Genomic DNA, 18,852 nt, shown 5'->3' with positions numbered 1-18,852 from the left:
TTTCTGCTCCTGCACCCCTCCTTAAAATAAACTGCTTTATTTTAAGCTAAAATAACATGTGTTTGATAGAACAATATTTCTATATGCTACAATAGCAGATTCGTGGCGCAATAAGCCCCGAACAATTTTTAATTTGTCTGTTTTACCCTGGAAACCCCCGTTTACAAAGTCTCACAACCGCTTTTGTTTCCATCCAGCCATAAAAAGGAATTTATTTTTCAAAATGTCATTTTTAGCTTAGAATCATGAATTAATGCCTATTATTTAGTTAAAAAAAAAAAAAATTAAATATGCGAGTGAATAATATTTAAACTTTTAAACAAATTACGTCACAATGAAAAAAAAATGTCTGTAAAAAATCCAGGATATCTACCTCATAACTATCGCTTAATTTTTTTTTTTTTTCTTTTTAACCGTTGCATTTCCCCTCAATATTTTAGATGAAAATATTCGATCCAAAGAAAAATTGAAAAAAAAAAGTTTAAAAGGGGTAAATACATGACAAAGAAAATCTCAACAACTACTTGATGTCTACGATTACTACATCGCGCCCCTTGTTACATTACCATGTTTCACCCATAAAATCCCCCCATGGCCATTCACAGCTGTTTCTTGACACTCGGTGATGCTACATGGAGTTTTTGGATTGAAAAAAGGTAAATACGCGATAAAATCTCGTTAAAATCGTGGCGTCTAATTCTGCTCTCTCATCCTCTCACCTCTAGTTAGAGTTTTGCTGTTTAAAAAAATTTGTTTTCAAAATGCCATCCTGTTCAAAATTTTTCATCCCCCAGAAAAATTGAAATTTTAAGCTTTCCAATGATGTATCACACATGGACAATTTTGAAATATGGCCAAATTGGGGGTCTCAGAGCGGAACTTCAAGTCACCTGAGTGTTTTCCGCCATATACGTGATAAATTTTGATCGTTTAATGAATCTGAAGATAACAATGCCTTTAAATGCTGAATGTTTTAGTGTACATGAGTAGAACAAACTACGCTCAAATATGCAAATTTAGGACTTTGAAGCCTTCATACATTTTTACATTAACTTTTGTAATATTTGTTTAATCTATCACGTATATACAGTATGTCAATTCTTTCCGGCATTTAGTCTCCAATGATTAACCACATTTTGCTTCCATTCATTAAAAAGTTTATTTCTCACATTAAGACTTTGAAACTTTCATTCTGCTGAGTTGTGACACAAACACAAAAAAAGGCATCATTTGGTCTGCGTGTGTTGGGCAGCGTTTGGGCTTCTCGTCATCAGCAGGATTGAAAAATAAATATGGAAAAAAATAATCACTTGGGAATTGTAATAGATTTACAGCGAGAGAATCACGAGCTGTGAAAAGTTCAAGTCACGCTTTGAACAACGACGCGTACCGTGGAGAAGGAAGCAAAAGGGGAAATTTGTTGTGTTATTCCACCATCACACAAAAAAAAAAAAAAATCACAGTTTCACAAAAGCAAAAATCACAGATTTTGAAAACAGTAGTCGTCTCGTGAGCTCCACGCGAACATTCATCGCTGCGCTTTCAGTGATCCGACTGGAATGGCGCCAACGCAAGCGGGTTCGACTCGGCGTTCGTGCTCTGTACAAACTGAGGAAAGCTCAACTCGTCGGCCAATCACACGCCTCCTTCGGCTCTGTTGGCACCGCACTGAGGCACTTGATAGGTCAGTTCCTGCCCCGCTGCATTTTTAGGCGTGTCGTACGCCGACCGGCCTCCGTCTGTCCGTGTCAGTAACAATGTAGTCGGCGCGGCCCCCTGCGGGTGACGGCCCATGTCCACCACGATGGGCGTGGCGTACTCGGCTCCCGAGGCGGGCAGGGGCTCGGCGTACGCGTGGTAGACATCGGGCGATATGGGCGCGTCGTACAGATCGGGGTCGCTGTACCCCGGGTCGGGTCCCTCGTCGGGTTTAAAGGTGGAGCGTGCGCCCAGCGTTGTCACGCCGCTGACCAGGGGCTGCGCGTATTCTGTACACATTAAAAAAAAAACATGATCGTGAATAGGGGTGTGACAAAATATCAAAATGGTGATATATCGTGATACTTTGTATCTCAAAGGGTTATCGATATGCTCCTGCCAAGAATCGAGATATCGTTTTAAAACTGTGTCAATGTCTAAAAAATAAATAAAAATAAACCAACAAGTTGCTACCAAAATCTTCCACCATAATAGTGTCTCAGTTAACTCTAAAGCAGGGGTGTCCAAACTTTTTGCAAAGGGGGCCAGATTTGGCGAGGTAAAAATGTGGGGGGCCGACCTTGGCTGACGTCCTTTAGGTCGAACAATATTTTTAAGCAAAATTTAGCAAGCCATTCAGTGTGTCACATTTAATTTGTTATTTTTTTAATGAATAATTTCAACAATCTCGCAACTAGCCTTTGCGGCGTTCTCTTTCGACTCTTGGGCTCTTGCGAAATACTACTGCTGTGAAATTTAACTTCAAGTTGCTTCAATTTCTCACAGCGTATCTTCCCTGTAATTTTGTCGTACATGTCAGCGCGTCTTGTTTGGTAATATCGCCTCACATTGAAATGTTTAAAAACAGCGACTGTCTCTTTTGCAAATGAGGCAAGACACAGTTGTTACGTATTTTAGTGAAGAAATCTATCATCTATCCTTGAAGCGTCGGCCGTCACAGTCAACTTTTTTTTGTTGATTGTCGCCATTTTAGAAAATTGGAAGTAGAAGGTCACACGGAGTATTGTTGCTTAGCCCTTAAATACCTGCAACATGAAGCAATTATCAGAGAATCCAAAAATTTGAAAAATAAGGTCCTAATGAAACCTTTTTTTTTCAAACTTGTGAAAAGAAAAGTCAAAATGAATATGTGTAATAAGCGCTCTAATGTCTATAACCCATGCTAAATCATGTTTTTTTCTTATGGAACCTGCAGATGCATGTGTTGACTTGCATCCATAATTTTGTTTGTTTGTTTGTTTGTTTGTCAAAAAGAAATGTCAAAATTATAAATTGGTCTGAAAATCATGAAATTTTAGGTGTATCAAATGTGATACATTTGGCAATAAAGGGTTCAAGTGCTGCTGCCTTTTAGTGGGTAAATGAGGAGCAGCATTTCGTGTGTAAGCTACTTCATATGCTGGTTGCAGTACTGCTGACCAATTTATTAAGTCTGTGTGCGGGAGATGTTATTGATTTTATGACAGAGGCTGGGGGCCGGATGAAATTTAACCACGGGCCGCATTTGGCCCCCGGGCCGGACTTTGGACATGTCTGCTCTAAAGCCTGAGTTATAGAGCTGGGAATCTTTAGGCACCTAACGATTCAGAGGCTCCGATTCGATTATAAAACGATTATTGATGCACCCTCCCTCCTTTTTTATTTTTTATTTTTATAAATGTTTTGTACATTAGTTCCAAAATTGTTCAAAAATCCTCTCAGGCTAAACCAAACTACTATTTCAGTGTCAAGTTAACATATAACAGTAAACAAATATACAAAAATAACAGTAAATAAAAAAACTCCAGTCCCCATTCTGTATCAGCAGCTTTAAACTACATTCAATTAATTTAATGTAGTGAATCAACTGTTAGTTTTTAAAATTGCTCCCGTTATTCCATAATTTCCCTTCTGTCTACTTTTGTCACAGTTTTAACACTATTTCATCATTTAAAGATAGATTCAAGACAAGATTCTGCCGATTTATTTTGGATAAAAAGTTCATTCAGGGTCCCCCCAGGATTGATAAATCTAAATTTAAGACTTTTAAGACCTTTTTTAATGCCATTTCAACTGAAAATTGATACTTTTCTCGCACCCATTATTTAGATAATACTGAATCATATTAAACAAATAAAGCACTGAACATCAAATTTAATCTCAATTACTAAGTGTGTGTGACAAAAGAATGCACATTTATTGAAGATACAATTAAAACACATTTAAAGTAACATTATAAAGTCTGTCAGAATTTTTTTAAACACACACACGCACACAATAATTATGGACAAAAAGAGGAGGAGGACAGGACAGGACTCAGACCAGCCATTTTCTGTAACAGGCTAGCCGCTAGTACACCTGCCAAGGCCCCAGTGAACATGGCTAACTCTTGGCGAAATTCACATTCATTCGAAAGGCAAACCGAAATGTTTAAGCAAGTCCACTGCCTTCGCATGACCCATAAACTGCAACCTAAAGTATCTGGACGTAACTTGAGCCCTTATCACATACTCCAAAACAACGGGAATATTGCGGGACTTAACCGTGCAGCAGTTGTGTGTGAAAACAATTTCCCGTGTCGACTGACATTCGAAGCAGTGTGCGTGAAAGCGGGCGTTAAATTCCCGGGTCACAGCAGATGGCTGATGACTTAAATATCATAGCGGCGGCCGATGTAACTTCCTCCCTCTTCGCAGTAAGAGGATAAGCGGTAAACAAACATCGCAATTATAAACATAGCAAGCTGGAAACAGCTAAATTAAACTGAAAACATGACCAAAATTAAAATTTCAATTATTACATCGGGCCGGGCCGGGCCAGGGTTCTTTCTCGCAAACTTTTTGAAATAACTATATATTAACGAAGTATGAATGATAAACTCAGGAATACTTGTTATAAAATAAATCATTTGGATTAAAAAAAAGAAGGCACTGTATGGTCATTGCAGAGCCAGAGCGTACCTATACGCCCTTTTTAATCTTCCCCTCTGCGAGTCCGCAAAACTGCATCTGTTTATTTTTATTTAACAAACTTTTCCAGCGTTATTTCGTTGTGTAAATAAATTTATAATGATCATAAAAATATGTAGTCTATTTAAACATTAAGAAAATGTGCGGGTTTTTTTTCTGCCAACTGAGAATTCGTTACGCAGACATCGTCACAAATGTTATCACACAAAACGCGGGTCGGGCTTTAATACCCGCGGACCAGTTTGGGTCGGGCTGGACTTTTTAGGCCCGATTTTAGCTCTAAAAGTCTTGATGAGCTTAAATTGGCTGCAGTCAAAGTCGGGAATGCTCCCCCCGGAAAAATAAAAAACACGATTTGAGCAACATTATGTTTAACAAACTTTTCCAGCGTTATTTCGTTGTGTAAATAAATTTATAATGATCATAAAAATATGTAGTCTATTTAAACATTAAGAAAATGTGCGTTTTTTTTTTTTTTCTGCCAACTGAGAATTCGTTATAAAAGACAGGCTTTTATGCAGACATCGTCACAAATGTTATCACACAAAACGCGGGTCGGGCTTTAATACCCGCGGACCAGTTCGGGTCGGGCTGGACTTTTTAGGCCCGATTTTAGCGCTAAAAGTCTTGATGAGCTTAAATTGGCTGCAGTCGAAGTCGGGAATGCTACCCCCGGAAAAAAAAAAAAACACGATTTGAGCAACATTATGTTTAACAAACTTTTCCAGCGTTATTTCGTTGTGTAAATAAATTTATAATGATCATAAAAATATGTAGTCTATTTAAACATTAAGAAAATGTACGGGTTTTTTTTCTGCCAACTGAGAATTCGTTATAAAAGACAGGCTTTTATGCAGACATCGTCACAAATGTTATCACACAAAACGCGGGTCGGGCTTTAATACCCGCGGACCAGTTCGGGTCGGGCTGGACTTTTTAGGCCCGATTTTAGCTCTAAAAGTCTTGATGAGCTTAAATTGGCTGCAGTCGAAGTCGGGAATGCTCCCCCCGGAAAAAAAAAAACACAATTTGAGCAACATTATGTTTGACAAACTTTTCCAGCGTTATTTCATTGTGTAAATGCATTTATAATGGTCATAAATATATGTAGACTATTTAAACATTAAGAAAATGTGTGTTTTTTTTCTGCCACCTGAAAATTCGTTACAAAAGACAGTTAAGACGCTCCCTCTGGAACAAAACGCAATATGAGCAACATTGTGACAGCCGATGCCGACCAAAAATTTACATTAAACATTAAAAAACAATGTCTTAAAAGTCTTGAATTTAGATTTATCAATCCCGGGGGGACCCTGAATAGGAGCGCGTCAGGCAACCGCGCAGGGTCGTAAATCGGGTCTTCCTTGACCTCGCAGGTCTGACGCGGAAGTATAACACCGCCTTTAGGCTGCCATTGACGGTGCTCGACGCCCAATCCATTTTGACTGGGAACGTTCGTTCATTTAAAACCAGAGCATTCACAGTCATTCGGTCCGATTTTTCGATGCGTTTCCAGGTCATTTCCTGTTGAGTTTGAGTCACTGCCTATTCATTTGGGTGATTCCCAGGTCACTTCCTGTTCTGTAACTCAAAATAAACAGGAAGTGACCCATAAAATACCCCAAAATCAACAGGAAAAAACTGAAAATCAACAGGTAAATGACCTTAAATGGCCCTAAATGACCTCATTGCCTTGCATTGGCTGCCACTGACGGCCAAAGACGTTCAATCCGTTTGAAGTGGGAAGGATGGCAGCGAATGAACGAACGTTCATTCGCTGCCATCCCTCCCACTTCAAATGGCTTGGACGTCTACTAATGATAAACTCATTCCAATCCACAGCAGAAGCTTGTTTTTCTGTTTATTAGTTGTTTGTAGAATATCCTAGAATGATTTTTCCTGACCAATGTATCGATAATCATCGTATCGCCATAGCATCGTTACCGTGAGCTTTGTATCGCAAATCGTATCGTGAGGTACCAAGAGGTCCCCACTCCTAGTCTACAGTAAATGATCTAAAAAAAATTAGGGATCCATCTTTCATCTACGATACCTGCAGGTTCGGCGTGCAGTCTCGGAACGGCGCCCCTCGAAGTCAGCCGTCCAACTTCGCTGCTGCTGTAGCGTACCGTATCTTCCACCTCCACCAACTTGGACGGCAGCAGCTGCTTCATACTTTTCCACCAGTCTGTAGAGAGAATAAGCCGAATTGTAAAAGTACTAAAAATTGAGAGTAAATGAACAACAACAACACACCACTGCGATTCCAGTGAGGAAGATCATACGTTCCTTCAGAGCTCTTCTTCCTGTAAACGGAGACGTCCAATTATGAAAAAGATGTTTTCTGAGTGGTTGTCAAGTCATGCTAAGCGGATACTGACCGACTCTTCCAGTGCCAAGCACAAATCACCAGCAAGAAGAGTGCCGTCAACACCATGACTGGGCCAAGAACAGCCGCTAGCGCCACCTCTGAGTTCACAAATAAGAAAAATAACAGTTTTATGATTCATATGAGGCATAATTAGGAATTTGGCAATACAGGTAGTCACCGGGTTACGATGTGCTCGACTTATGTGATTTCAACTTTACGACACTGGAGTCTCGTTCGCCATTTTGGCTCCATCGTTCTCTTTTTTGTTTTTTTTCCCCACTTTACTTTTATAATATCATGTGTTTTGTCTTCATTTAATGTGTAGTTGTTCAGCTTGACAAACAGAAAACAAGGCAATCAGACCCGATTTTACCTCTATCTTAAAGTCTTGATGAGCTTAAATTGGCTGCAGTTACGAAGTTGGGAATGCTCCCTCCGGAAAAAACACAATTTGACCAACATTATATTTAACAAACTTTTCCAGCGTTATTTCACTGTGTAAATGCATTTATAATGATCATAAAAATATGTAGTCTATTTAAACTAGGGTTGTTCCGATCATGTTTTTTTTGCTCCCGATCCGATCGTTTTAGTTTGAGTATCTGCCGATCCCGATATTTCCCAATCTGATTGCTTTTTTTTTGCTCCCAATTCAATTCCAATCACTCCCGATGATTTTTCCCGATCATATACATTTTGGCAATGCATTAAGAAAAAAATGAATAAAACTCGGACGAATATATACATTCAACATACAGTACATAAGTACTGTATTTGTTTATTATGACAATAAATCCTCAAGATGGCATTTACATTATTAACCTTCTTTCTGTGAGAGGGATCCACGGATAGAAAGACTTGTAATTCTTAAAGGACAAATGTGACTTTGTATATTATGACTAAATATTGCCATCTAGTGTATTTGTTGAGCTTTCAGTAAACGATACTGTAGCCATGCCCAAATGCATGATGGGAAGTGGAACCATGACCGTGCGTAGTGCTACCAATTGATATATCTTCTCTGCGTTGGGATATAACATAAGGTGTTAAGAAAAAGATCAATTGCTTCCGTGTTTCTCCACATTGCTTCCCATGATATTTCTAGTCGTAGGGAGAGGGATTGTAAGGCTTTAGCCAATTATAAAAAGGCTCCAAAGGCTGCCAAAATTCACTCGACTCATTTTACGCTGCCTTTTATCTCGCTATATGGGTAAAACGGCGCCATTACAGATTGAGCGCGACAATGCGTGAGTGGGTCGTGCAGCGCATGCATTAATTGCGTTAAATATTTTACCGTGATACACTTTTTAAAAAATTAATTACCGCTGTTATCGGGATAAATTTGATAAACCTACCTTAAGCCTAAACTAAAGACTCTGGATGAGTGTAACACATTATGTCTGTAACGTTAAATGAGACTGCCTGATGAAATAAAGATAAAAAAAAAATAAATAAATAAATACAATTAGAAAACGATTTAATTAAAAAATACATATATACTGTATATATTAAAAAAAGGCATGGCCGATATTTTTTGCCGATTCCAATACTTTGAAAATGACGTGATCGGACCCGATCGATCGGGGGATGCCGATCGATTGGGGCATCTCGAATTTAAACATTAAGAAAATGTGCGGTTTTTTTTCTGCCAACTGAAAATTCGTTACAAAAGACAGTTACGACATCGGGAACGCTCCCTCTGGAACAAAACGCAATATGACCAACATTGTGACAGCCGATGCCGACCAAAAAGAAAGAGATCACCAATGGACTCATTTGAAGTATATGAATGGTAATGGTTATATATATATAAAATTAAGTATTTAATTTTCTGTTCCCCCCCCCCCCCCCCCCCCCCCCCCCCCACATTCTGTGCCTAATTGTTGAGGTTTACCCATGTTGACAATTACAGGCTTCTCTAATATTTTCAAGTTGAAGAATTTGCACAATTGATGGTTGACTATATACCAATACCCACTGTAGACAGTCCAAAAGGGCAGCGGTAACGGCATGAAAGTAATACCCACTGTCATTAATACATACCAAAAAAAAAAGATTATAATACTCTTGTGTTAAAAATGTGTAAAACCCGGACCGGCCCTTTTGGCCAGCCAGCCCACCAGGATTTGTCCCACCCTCCCGATTATCCTGCCCACACCTGAGTAGAATGGTGTTTTCTTTTTTTTTTTTTTTACCTTTGCCAGCGTGCGGTGGCATGGTGGTGTTCCTGATGTCTGGAGGTGAGGTGGTCTTGCCAAACGTACGTGGACGTTTGGGTAGAGCTGGGCGGGGTGTGAAACGGGGTGGTGGGAACATCCTGGGTTCAGCGCCTGTCCTCACTGTGGACAACAGTGCAGTTTAAATAAAAGCTTAGGGGGGAAAAGTTCATCTTGATCAAAATAGTGAACCTCTGCAATGACAATGTTTTAGCCTTTGCACATTTTACAGTTGTTTTGGCGCCATCTTGTGTTAGGTTGGGGCTATTTTTTTCTTTGTTATCATGATTCAAAACACATTATTAGAGCTATCGTGGATTTTTTTCACTTAAAAAAATACAATATATCACTTAAAATGTTAAGATAAATGCAGTGGCGCCTCCAGAAATTTTTCATAGGGGTGGCCAGATGGGGCCACTTAAAATCTTGGGGTGGCCAAAACTAAAAGCCATAATTTCAGGTTTTCATTATATTATTGCAGTAAAAAGGTCAGGGGAAAACTATCAGAAAGACTTAAGGACACGGCTACTGATATACTTTGGTGTATTGTGTAATATTTGATGTTACTAATGATTTAATGTGCATAGTCCGTAACTGTCCAGTCAACATTTTGAGTTCCATAACAACTGTGTTTTATTGTGTTATGTATATATTAGGCATAAGGTGTACATTTAACTTGGGCTGTCAAACGATTAAAATTTTTAATCGAGTTAATCACAGCTTAAAAATTAATTAATCGTAATTCATCGCAATTCAAACCATCTCTAAAATATGCCATATTTTTCTGTAAATTATTGTTGGAATGGAAAGATAAGACAAGACCAGGGGTCGCGTTAACCGGAAATTTTCCGTCGTTGACCGGTTTTTTAAAACGGTGACGGAAAAAACTGAAGTCCGTCCGTCATTTTGACAGGTTGCAATTCACACCCCAGACCACAGGGTGGTGAGTTAGCATATTAATTAGCTATTGTCTCTCTTAATGCATGACGTCGTTGGCTCTTCTGTCAGAATATTGTAGCGTCACCGGGGTCTGGCGGCGGCACCGTGATTGACACATCAACGCGAGGTTCTTATTGGTGCACCCGGTGTGCCAGCGCGTCATCCAACTGATGGACAAGATTGCCGCCTGTGTATAGACCCCAATCACATGACGTCACAACTCCGCCCCCCTGACCGGAGCCGCCATATTGTGTGTCAGCTCGTCATGTTTACACATTACCGCTACGTACACGCCTCCTATTACGGCGTGTTTTTCTGCTCGTTAATATTAATAATCAAAATGGTGAAGGCGTGTGTGGCGGTTGGTTGCTGTAACAGAGAACATAGACGGAGAGACTTGAAGTTCTACTGTATATTCTGAGAGACCCGAAGATGAGAGCGAGATGGACTGCTGTAATTCGACAAGAAATCTGGGCACCAAACGATCACCACAGACTATGTAGTAGTCTTTTTATATCTGGTAAGATGCATTTAATATATATTTAGAAGATTTTGGGCTGACAACCACAATTAAAATCATTGTGTGACGTTGGTGATTGGGGTCTATATCGTTGCCTCCTTTTCTTTGGGGGCGGAGTTGTTGGCGGTAAGCAGAGTAAAAAGGGAGAAAAATACCACGACTTCCGTGTCTAATTTTTCGCCGCCAAGCAAGCGTTACAATATTAATTAAAAATGAATGAAAACTAAATACTATTGAATATGTCATCATTATCATTTAAAAAATTTAAGTCATGGGTAAAAATAGACTGACCGGATTTTTATGACCCTGTCAGTCAAAATGACAGACAACGAAAATGTCTAGCGCAACCTAGGGCTGGGCGATATGGCCTTAAACATGTATCACGATAAATTGAGCAGATTTATCTCGATAACGATACATGACGATAAATTCGCCCAAGCGGACTGTTATATAATTTGAAAATCTGAATCAATGCATGAAATACAGATTAACTATTTCTTGTTGATTTATTTACCAGCATTCAATTTGATATACTGTATTTAACAATTGTACATGCAGTCTAAACATTAAGTTTATAAAAATGTATTGTAAGCAATAAGAATTCAAGTATGAACATTTAAAACAGCGTGTATGACTTGAACAATGTACATTGTCAAAATCAATATGCCTGTGCAAACATGTAATTGTAACACAAATGACTTGCAGCTTGAACAATACACTTCAAAAAGACAACTTATTGTTAATGGCTGCTGTGACATAATTATTAAATACAAGTGTTTACTTTATGGTTTAAGGGTTTTTTTCCCCCCAGTGCATTTTTTAATAAACACACGTACAATAAAAATAGCTAGGGCCATTTCTCGGTCATTATAAGTTTCGCCATTGGATTGTACTTTATGCTGAATGCTTTACCATCACAAAAGCTATCAGAGGAATCACACACAGACAGATACAAAATAACGCCACATAGTAATTGCTAGATGCAGTCCGTGCCCAATCCACTCATTAAGTTCAGCCGTTTCGACAAGGTTAGAGCCGCTATCCGACTCCATAACGTTCATTTTAGAGCTGAAACGAGTACTCGAGCAACTCGAGTAACTCGAGTTTAAAAACTGATCCGAGTAATTTTATTCACCTCGAGTAATCGTTTATTTTGACAGCTCTAAGCATCACGTTTTGGTCGGACTACTTTTAATGCGGGACAACGCGCTGTCACGTGCGGAGAGGAAGAAGGGGGAAAAAAAAAAACTTACTGCAGCCGACAGCCGCCACAAACGACGCCGACGTTGCTAAATACTAGCCCGCACGATGCTACGTTGGTACAGGTAGCGTCTCATAGAGATCACATGTATGTTGAACTAGATGCTAAATGACAGACTCGGCCGCGTCTGGGCAGCTCTAGTAAACAGCCGCCATCTTAAAGCAGTAGAGCGCTAAGCGCTAATAAAGAGCGCTAAGCGCTAATAAATAAGATTAACGTTCCTGTTCTGAAGTCACGTTAGCCCTGCGGAGGGCTAGGTTTCTATTAATTATGACCACTGTCGATGCTTGGCTAACGTGTCTTACATACAGGCTTTAACATAACATAGCATTGTGGAGTGATGAGGGTGTAAAATAAAAACTTAATCATGCTAACTATCAATTTTAGCTCAGTAGTCATTGCTGGATAAAACACCAAGTAGCACTGGTGCTAATGTGCTCCAATACAGCCTGTATCATACATTTATTTTGAACACTGCAAAAACTCAAAATCCTATCAGGACTTACAGTTTAGACTAACTTAAAACTTGACTAGAACTTAAAAATGGCTTGACACAAAGAGAAATTCAATTGAAAGACGTGGGAAAAAATCCAAACTTTTAAGTGATGTGTGTTATCAAGCGTAACGGCATTTTTAGGTGAGATATATATATATATATATATATATATTTTGTAATAAGATCTAAAGTTTTTTGAGTGAAAGCAGTGAATTAGTCTTTTTTTTTTTTTTTTTAAATTCTAGTTACATCTGAGATGCAATTGTTGGCTGTTTTCAACAATATACATCGAAAATAAAGACATTGATTGACTGAAAATGGTTCAAAATTAGATGAAATGTCTTGTTTTCTCATGTATATTTATAATTGCTCTTCACCTAAAAATATATTTGTTTTATCCGATTACTCGATTAATCGATAGAATTTTCAGTCGATTACTCGATTACTAAAATATTCGATAGCTGCAGCCCTAGTTCATTTGTAGCGTTAGCCGCTAGCTAGCGTTAGCCTGGCTACCAGTAGAAAGCACTGAAAGCACCATCTCCGGAAATCGTGAGAACAAAGGAGGACAGCGGGTGAAAGCCCGTCTGGATGCCACCAAGAGTCAACTAAATGTCGGTTGAAAGTTTGGTGAACCTCCCTTAAGCCACACTCCATCACGTTTTGCTTGTAGCGTTAGCTGCTAGCGTTAGCTTACCGGGCGTTTGTTTGATTGGCTTCCTGATGATCACGTGACTCCCTACGTAAGCACATTCACTGCTTTCTTAAAGGGGAATGAACATAGACGAACAACACAGAATCAAAGCGGGATGAAAAGCCTATATTTTCTTGTTTTATTAATTTACCAAATTTACCGACATGGTCAAAATTATGTCGGTCATCGTTAAGAATTTCGGTGACGGTAAATTTTCGGTTTACCGCCCTGCTCTAGCGCAACCTCTGGACAAGACGGATATATACATTCAACATACTGTACATAAGTACTGTATTTGTTTATTATAACAATAAATCCACAAGATGGCATTAACATTGTTAACATTCTTTCTGTGAAAGGGATCCACGGATAGAAAGACTTGTAATTCTTAAAGGATAAATGTGAGTTTGTGTATTGTGACTAAATTGCCACTGTACTACTGTAACTAAACTAAAGCTTGCTCACCTGTCGGCACTTGGCATCCCAGCAGCTCCACCTTGATGGCAATCCTCTGGTGCCACCAAGTTGGGTTTATCCTCACGTAGCGTGCCTCCATGGGGGGAATGAAATTATTCCTTACCTCGTGCAGGTAGTTAATGTTGCCTTGGAAAACCTGCAATTCCAACAAAAAAAGACAAAGTCTCAAAACTCCCCATGACGATGTTCCTAAAACGTACCACTCACTCCGCATCTATTATTAAAGCAGAGTCGTCACCCCAGCACTCTCCTCAAACCACTTCCTTCCTGAGATAAACATCCCTCAGTCAAGACCCGTTACTATGGCGACAGAGCTAAGTGTGCAGCCATCAAGAGCTGGGATTTTCGATACATGGGTCAGGAAATCATTTTAGGATGTTCTACTAAACAACTAATAAAAAGAAAAACAAGGTATTTTCATCCTTCTGCTGTGAGGTCATCACTAGTAGACGTCCAATCCCTTTGAAGTGGGAGGGTGGCAGCGATTAAACCAGTACTTCTCAAATAGTGGGGCGCGCCCCCCTGGGGGGGCGCAGAGCAATGCCAGGGGGGGCGCATGTGACCTCGGGGAACATGTTTTATGCGTTTTTTTTTTTTTTTTTTGCCGTACTGGAATAAAGTGTACTTGCACATCCACTCAGTAGGTGGCAGTGGCGCTCTCATTTTCAGAGTGCGCGCAGTATTTTTGAACTAAGGAAGAGCACTCAGCACACACAGACAACAGATATGAAGAGCAGTGTGCCACCGCCGTTTTCGAAAGCCGTTTTCCGACCGGACTCACTCACGCAGCGACCCACTGTCTTGTCCGGTTCTCACGTCGCCGCCCGAGAAGTGCCATTTTCGGCTTGGGATCGTCACGACGACTGCCCTCACCTACGGTTCTACCTCGGCCGCCGTGAATGCGCTTTTTTTCGAGCCGTTTGCCTTTAAGCTTTGACTTTTAATACAGTGGGTGATGATGAAAGACCACTGTTTACTGTGTCTAAAAATAATTATAGCAGATAGCAAGAAGCCAAATCAATCATTGTTAAGCCGCTTGATTTTTTCAGTGAAAACGTGCCTACAGTATATTGCCAACAATCGTCCTGCTTTGTCAGTGTTCTATCAGTAAGCCAGTGAGCATTGTTAGCATGCTAATTGAAAAATAACTCCACATCATTGCAAAGGAGGTAAATACTGTGAGCAGCAAAAATAAAAACTGTCCTGTCCAAGGACACTTTTCCCCCCCCCTTTTATTCAGATTTGTTTTTTCGGTCAAATTTTTTGGCACATTGTCCTCATGAGTGAATGTTTCTAATCAATTTTAATTTGGTATTATTTACTGATTTTATTACATTTTATTTTTCTGTATCAAATGGTCAAAAATGTACCTTGAGTGTATTTTTACAGTTTGGATGTGAATTTTTTTTTTTAATTCAGGCAAATTGATGCACATCAAGTCTTCTCTGTTACAAACAAAACAATGTTTATAATAAAGTTATACTTTATTATAAGTTGATCTATGTTACTTTTTTTCTTTATTAGAAAAAAAGGACACAATGTTAGGCAGATGCGTATTTATAATAGTAATTTTATAGACAAATGATACTATTTACAGTGGCGGCAGAGAGTTTGGGGGGGCGCGAAACATTTACGTCTTCCTTGGGGGGGCGTGACAGAAAATAACTGAGAAGCACTGGATTAAACGGATGTTTATTCGCTGCCACCGCAACAGATTGGACATCCTTGGCCGTCCGTGACACCCAATGTCAAGCAACGAGTTCATTTTGGGGCATTTCACGTCATTTCTGTTAATTTTCGGTCACTTCCTATTCATTTTAGGACATTTACAGGTCACTTCCTTGGGTTACTGACTCAGGAATAAATAGGAAGTAGGGCTGCAACTATCAATTATTTTAGTCATCGATTAATAGTCTCAACTAGTTAGTTCACAAAATGGAGTAATCGGATTAGTAACATTTAATGCGTTGCAGAATGAATTTTAGGAGATGAAAGACAAAGGCTTGCTAAGATTGCACTTTCAAAAGAGCATTACATGTGAATACAAAATAAATATTTAAAATACCTGAGCTTAGCCTCAAACGGTAAAAAAAATAAATAAATGGAGATCTAAACACAGCAAAAGAAAAAACTGGTAACTTGCATAGCAAAAATCTGCTAGCTTAAATGCTATAAAAAGCTAACTTCTTTTTTTTTTTTTTTCAATGCTCTTAAAAAAATCGTTTAAACACTAAGGGTGTAACGGTACATGTATTTGTATTGAACAGTTTCGGTACGTGGTGCTCGGTTCGGAACGGAGGCATACCGAACGAGTTTCTGACGTAATGTAACCAGGGCTGTCAAAATTAACGCGTTAATGGGCAGTAATAAATTTTTTAAATTAATCACGTTATAATATTTGACGCAATTAACGCACATGCCCCGCTCAGACAGATTGAAATGACAGTATACTGAAATGCCCACATGTTAATTGTGTTTTATGGAGCTTGCCGCCCTCTGCTGGCGCTTCGGTGCGACTGATTTTATAGGCTTCAGCAGCCATGAGCATTGTGTAATTATTGACATCAACAATGGCAGGCTACTAGTTTATTTTTTGATTGAAATTTTTACAAATTTTATTAAAACGAAAACATTAAGGGGGTTTTAATACAAAATTTCTATAACTTGTACTAACATTTATCTTTTAAGAACTACAAGTCTTTCTATCCATTGATCGCTTTAACAGAATGTTAATAATGTTAACGCCATCTTGCTGATTTATTGTTATAATAAACAAATAGAGTCCTTATGTACCGCATGTTGAATGTATATATTCATCTTGTGTCTTATCTTTCCATTCCAACAATAATTTACAGAAAAATACGGCATATTTTATAGATGGTTTGAATTGCGATTAATTGCGATTAATTAATTTTTAAGCTTTAATTAACTCGATTAAAATTTTTAATCGTTTGACAGCCCTACTATAAACTAAATTACCAACGCATAAAAAAACATTAGCTCCAAAACTTGATGTTGGTCTTAACAGGGAGGAGCTGGATTCAGTCATGTTAAATGAATTATGTCACATTCACTGTTGCAACTAAAGTGCAGTATACACCCAATTCAAGAAATTCAAATGCAAAGACATTCAAACAAATCATTACAACGCAAGTCTAATTAAACGAATCATCAAAGCAGCAAAATTGGATTCCAAGCTTTTTTCTAATCGAATTACTCAATTTAATTGATTAATTGTTGCAGCATTAATCGGAAGTGACTGATGATCAACGGGAAGTAACCTGTAAATGCCAAAGAAAGATTGGCTGTGAACGCTCTGGTTTCAGTGATACTGACGTCGCTAGACGTCCAATCAAGTCAAAATGAATTCGATGTCAAGTGAGCTAACTGGTAAAAACCTGTTTGTTCCTTTTTTCTTTTCTAAAGAAACAGGGAAGCTCTTTGAATATCGATTATTGGTGGGAACATATCGATAACCTTTTAGGCTACAAAGTATCGTGATATAATCACATTTTCAATATATTGCCACACCCTTAGAGCAAACTGCGCCCCGCTGCCCAGATTTTATTGTCCCGAAGCAAAATTAAGACGATATCATTGAATATGTCCCACACAAGAAGCTTCAGTTCAGCCTATTGCTATGCACTTCTAAGGTTGAACACTAGATGGAGTTAGTCACTTAAACACTTCCTCTCAATTTAGCTCAGGGGTTAAAACATGTTGAAATTATTGTAGGAAACTTTAATTTAGTATAATTTTTTTTAAATGTGATAAATAGCTATGTTTGTTGTGATTTTATTGACTTTTTTGCTGTCAATGGAAATGTTCTTTTCTGAAAAGTTATTTCAGTAGCGTAAATATGAATATATATTTTAGGGCTGTCAAACGATTAAAATTTTTAATCGAGTTAATTACAGCTTAAAAATTAATGAATCATAATTAATCGCAATTCAAACCATCTATAAAATATTCCATATTTTTCTGTAAATTATTGTTGGAATGGAAAGATAAGACAAGATGGATATATACATTCAACATACGGTACATAAGTACTGTATTTGTTTATTATAACAATAAATCAACAAGATGGCATTAACATTATTAACATTCTGTTAAAAGAGATCCATGGATAGAAAGACTTGTAGTTCTTAAAAGATAAATGTTAGTACAAGTTATAGAAATTTTATATTAAAACCCTTCTCAATGTTTTCGTTTGAATAAAATTTGTAAAATTTTCAATCAAAAAATAAACTAGTTGCGTAGTAGTGATGTCAATAATTACACAATGCTCATGGGTGCTAAAGCCCATAAAATCAGTCGTACCCAAGCGCCAGCAGAGGGCGGCAAAACTCCATAAAACACAATTAACAAATGAGCGTTTCACTGTACCGTCATTTAAATGTGTCTGAGCGGGGCATCTGTGTTAATTGCGTCAAATATTTTAACGTGATGAATTTTTAAAATTAATTAACGCCCGTTAACGCGATAATTTTGACAGCCCTAATATATATATATATATATATATATTTTTTTTTTTCAATTAAATCGTTTTCTAATTGTATTGTAAAACTAAAAAAAAACAACAAAAGTAACAAGTGGACATTGCACTGTGCTGTCATTTTAATCTGTTTGAGCGGGGCATGTGCGTTAATTACGTCAAATATTTTAACATGATTAATTAAAAAATTTAATTACCGCCTGTTAACGCGATAATTTTGACAGCCCAAATATATTTTGAAATATCTTTATACCTCTGGATTAGTTCGTTACTTGTAGCCTTTTATTCATTCATCGCCATTGAGTTATAAACAACAAATCCAAATCAACTGGGAAGGTTGGCAGAGTGATCATGTTTCACTGCCATTGACGTCGAAAGACGTTAGACCTGTCGCGATAACAAATTTTAGTGTGCGATAATTATTCTCATAAATTATTGCGATATTATTGCGCGCCCCCAATTTTTTTTTTAACCAATTTACAATAACACAGTGAGAATACAGTATATATTAATAGATCAAGTACACCCATTTAAACGCGATAAATATTTACCCTTAAATTCAAAAATACTTTTTAAGAAATCACAACTAAAAACAATAGACCATGCCTCTTAAGTAAAAAACAACAATATTGATACCACGCAGAAAACACAGAATAAATAAAATGTGTTTAAAAAAAAAAAAAAAAATCATTTAATAACTTAAGCAAAATTTA

At 38.1% G+C, this 18,852-nt stretch overlaps 1 protein-coding gene across 1 annotated transcript in view; it reads right to left on the bottom strand.

Annotated features, from left to right (window-relative positions):
• Window positions 1-18,852, bottom strand: part of dcbld2 (discoidin, CUB and LCCL domain containing 2) — a 53,750-nt gene continuing 34,898 nt past the window's right edge. The window contains exons 10-15 of the mRNA XM_057852413.1: window positions 13,630-13,777; window positions 9,234-9,377; window positions 7,049-7,136; window positions 6,924-6,973; window positions 6,721-6,855; window positions 1-1,988 (exon numbers count right to left, since the gene is read on the bottom strand). Coding sequence (XP_057708396.1) covers window positions 1,636-1,988; window positions 6,721-6,855; window positions 6,924-6,973; window positions 7,049-7,136; window positions 9,234-9,377; window positions 13,630-13,777 — 918 coding nt within the window. The 3' untranslated portion in view covers window positions 1-1,635. The remainder of the gene's footprint in view (window positions 1,989-6,720; window positions 6,856-6,923; window positions 6,974-7,048; window positions 7,137-9,233; window positions 9,378-13,629; window positions 13,778-18,852) is intronic.

This window comes from Corythoichthys intestinalis, chromosome 12 (assembly GCF_030265065.1).
Source record: "Corythoichthys intestinalis isolate RoL2023-P3 chromosome 12, ASM3026506v1, whole genome shotgun sequence".
Classification (NCBI taxonomy): Eukaryota; Metazoa; Chordata; class Actinopteri; order Syngnathiformes; family Syngnathidae; genus Corythoichthys; species Corythoichthys intestinalis.
This window is presented reverse-complemented; position numbering and strand designations above follow the sequence as displayed.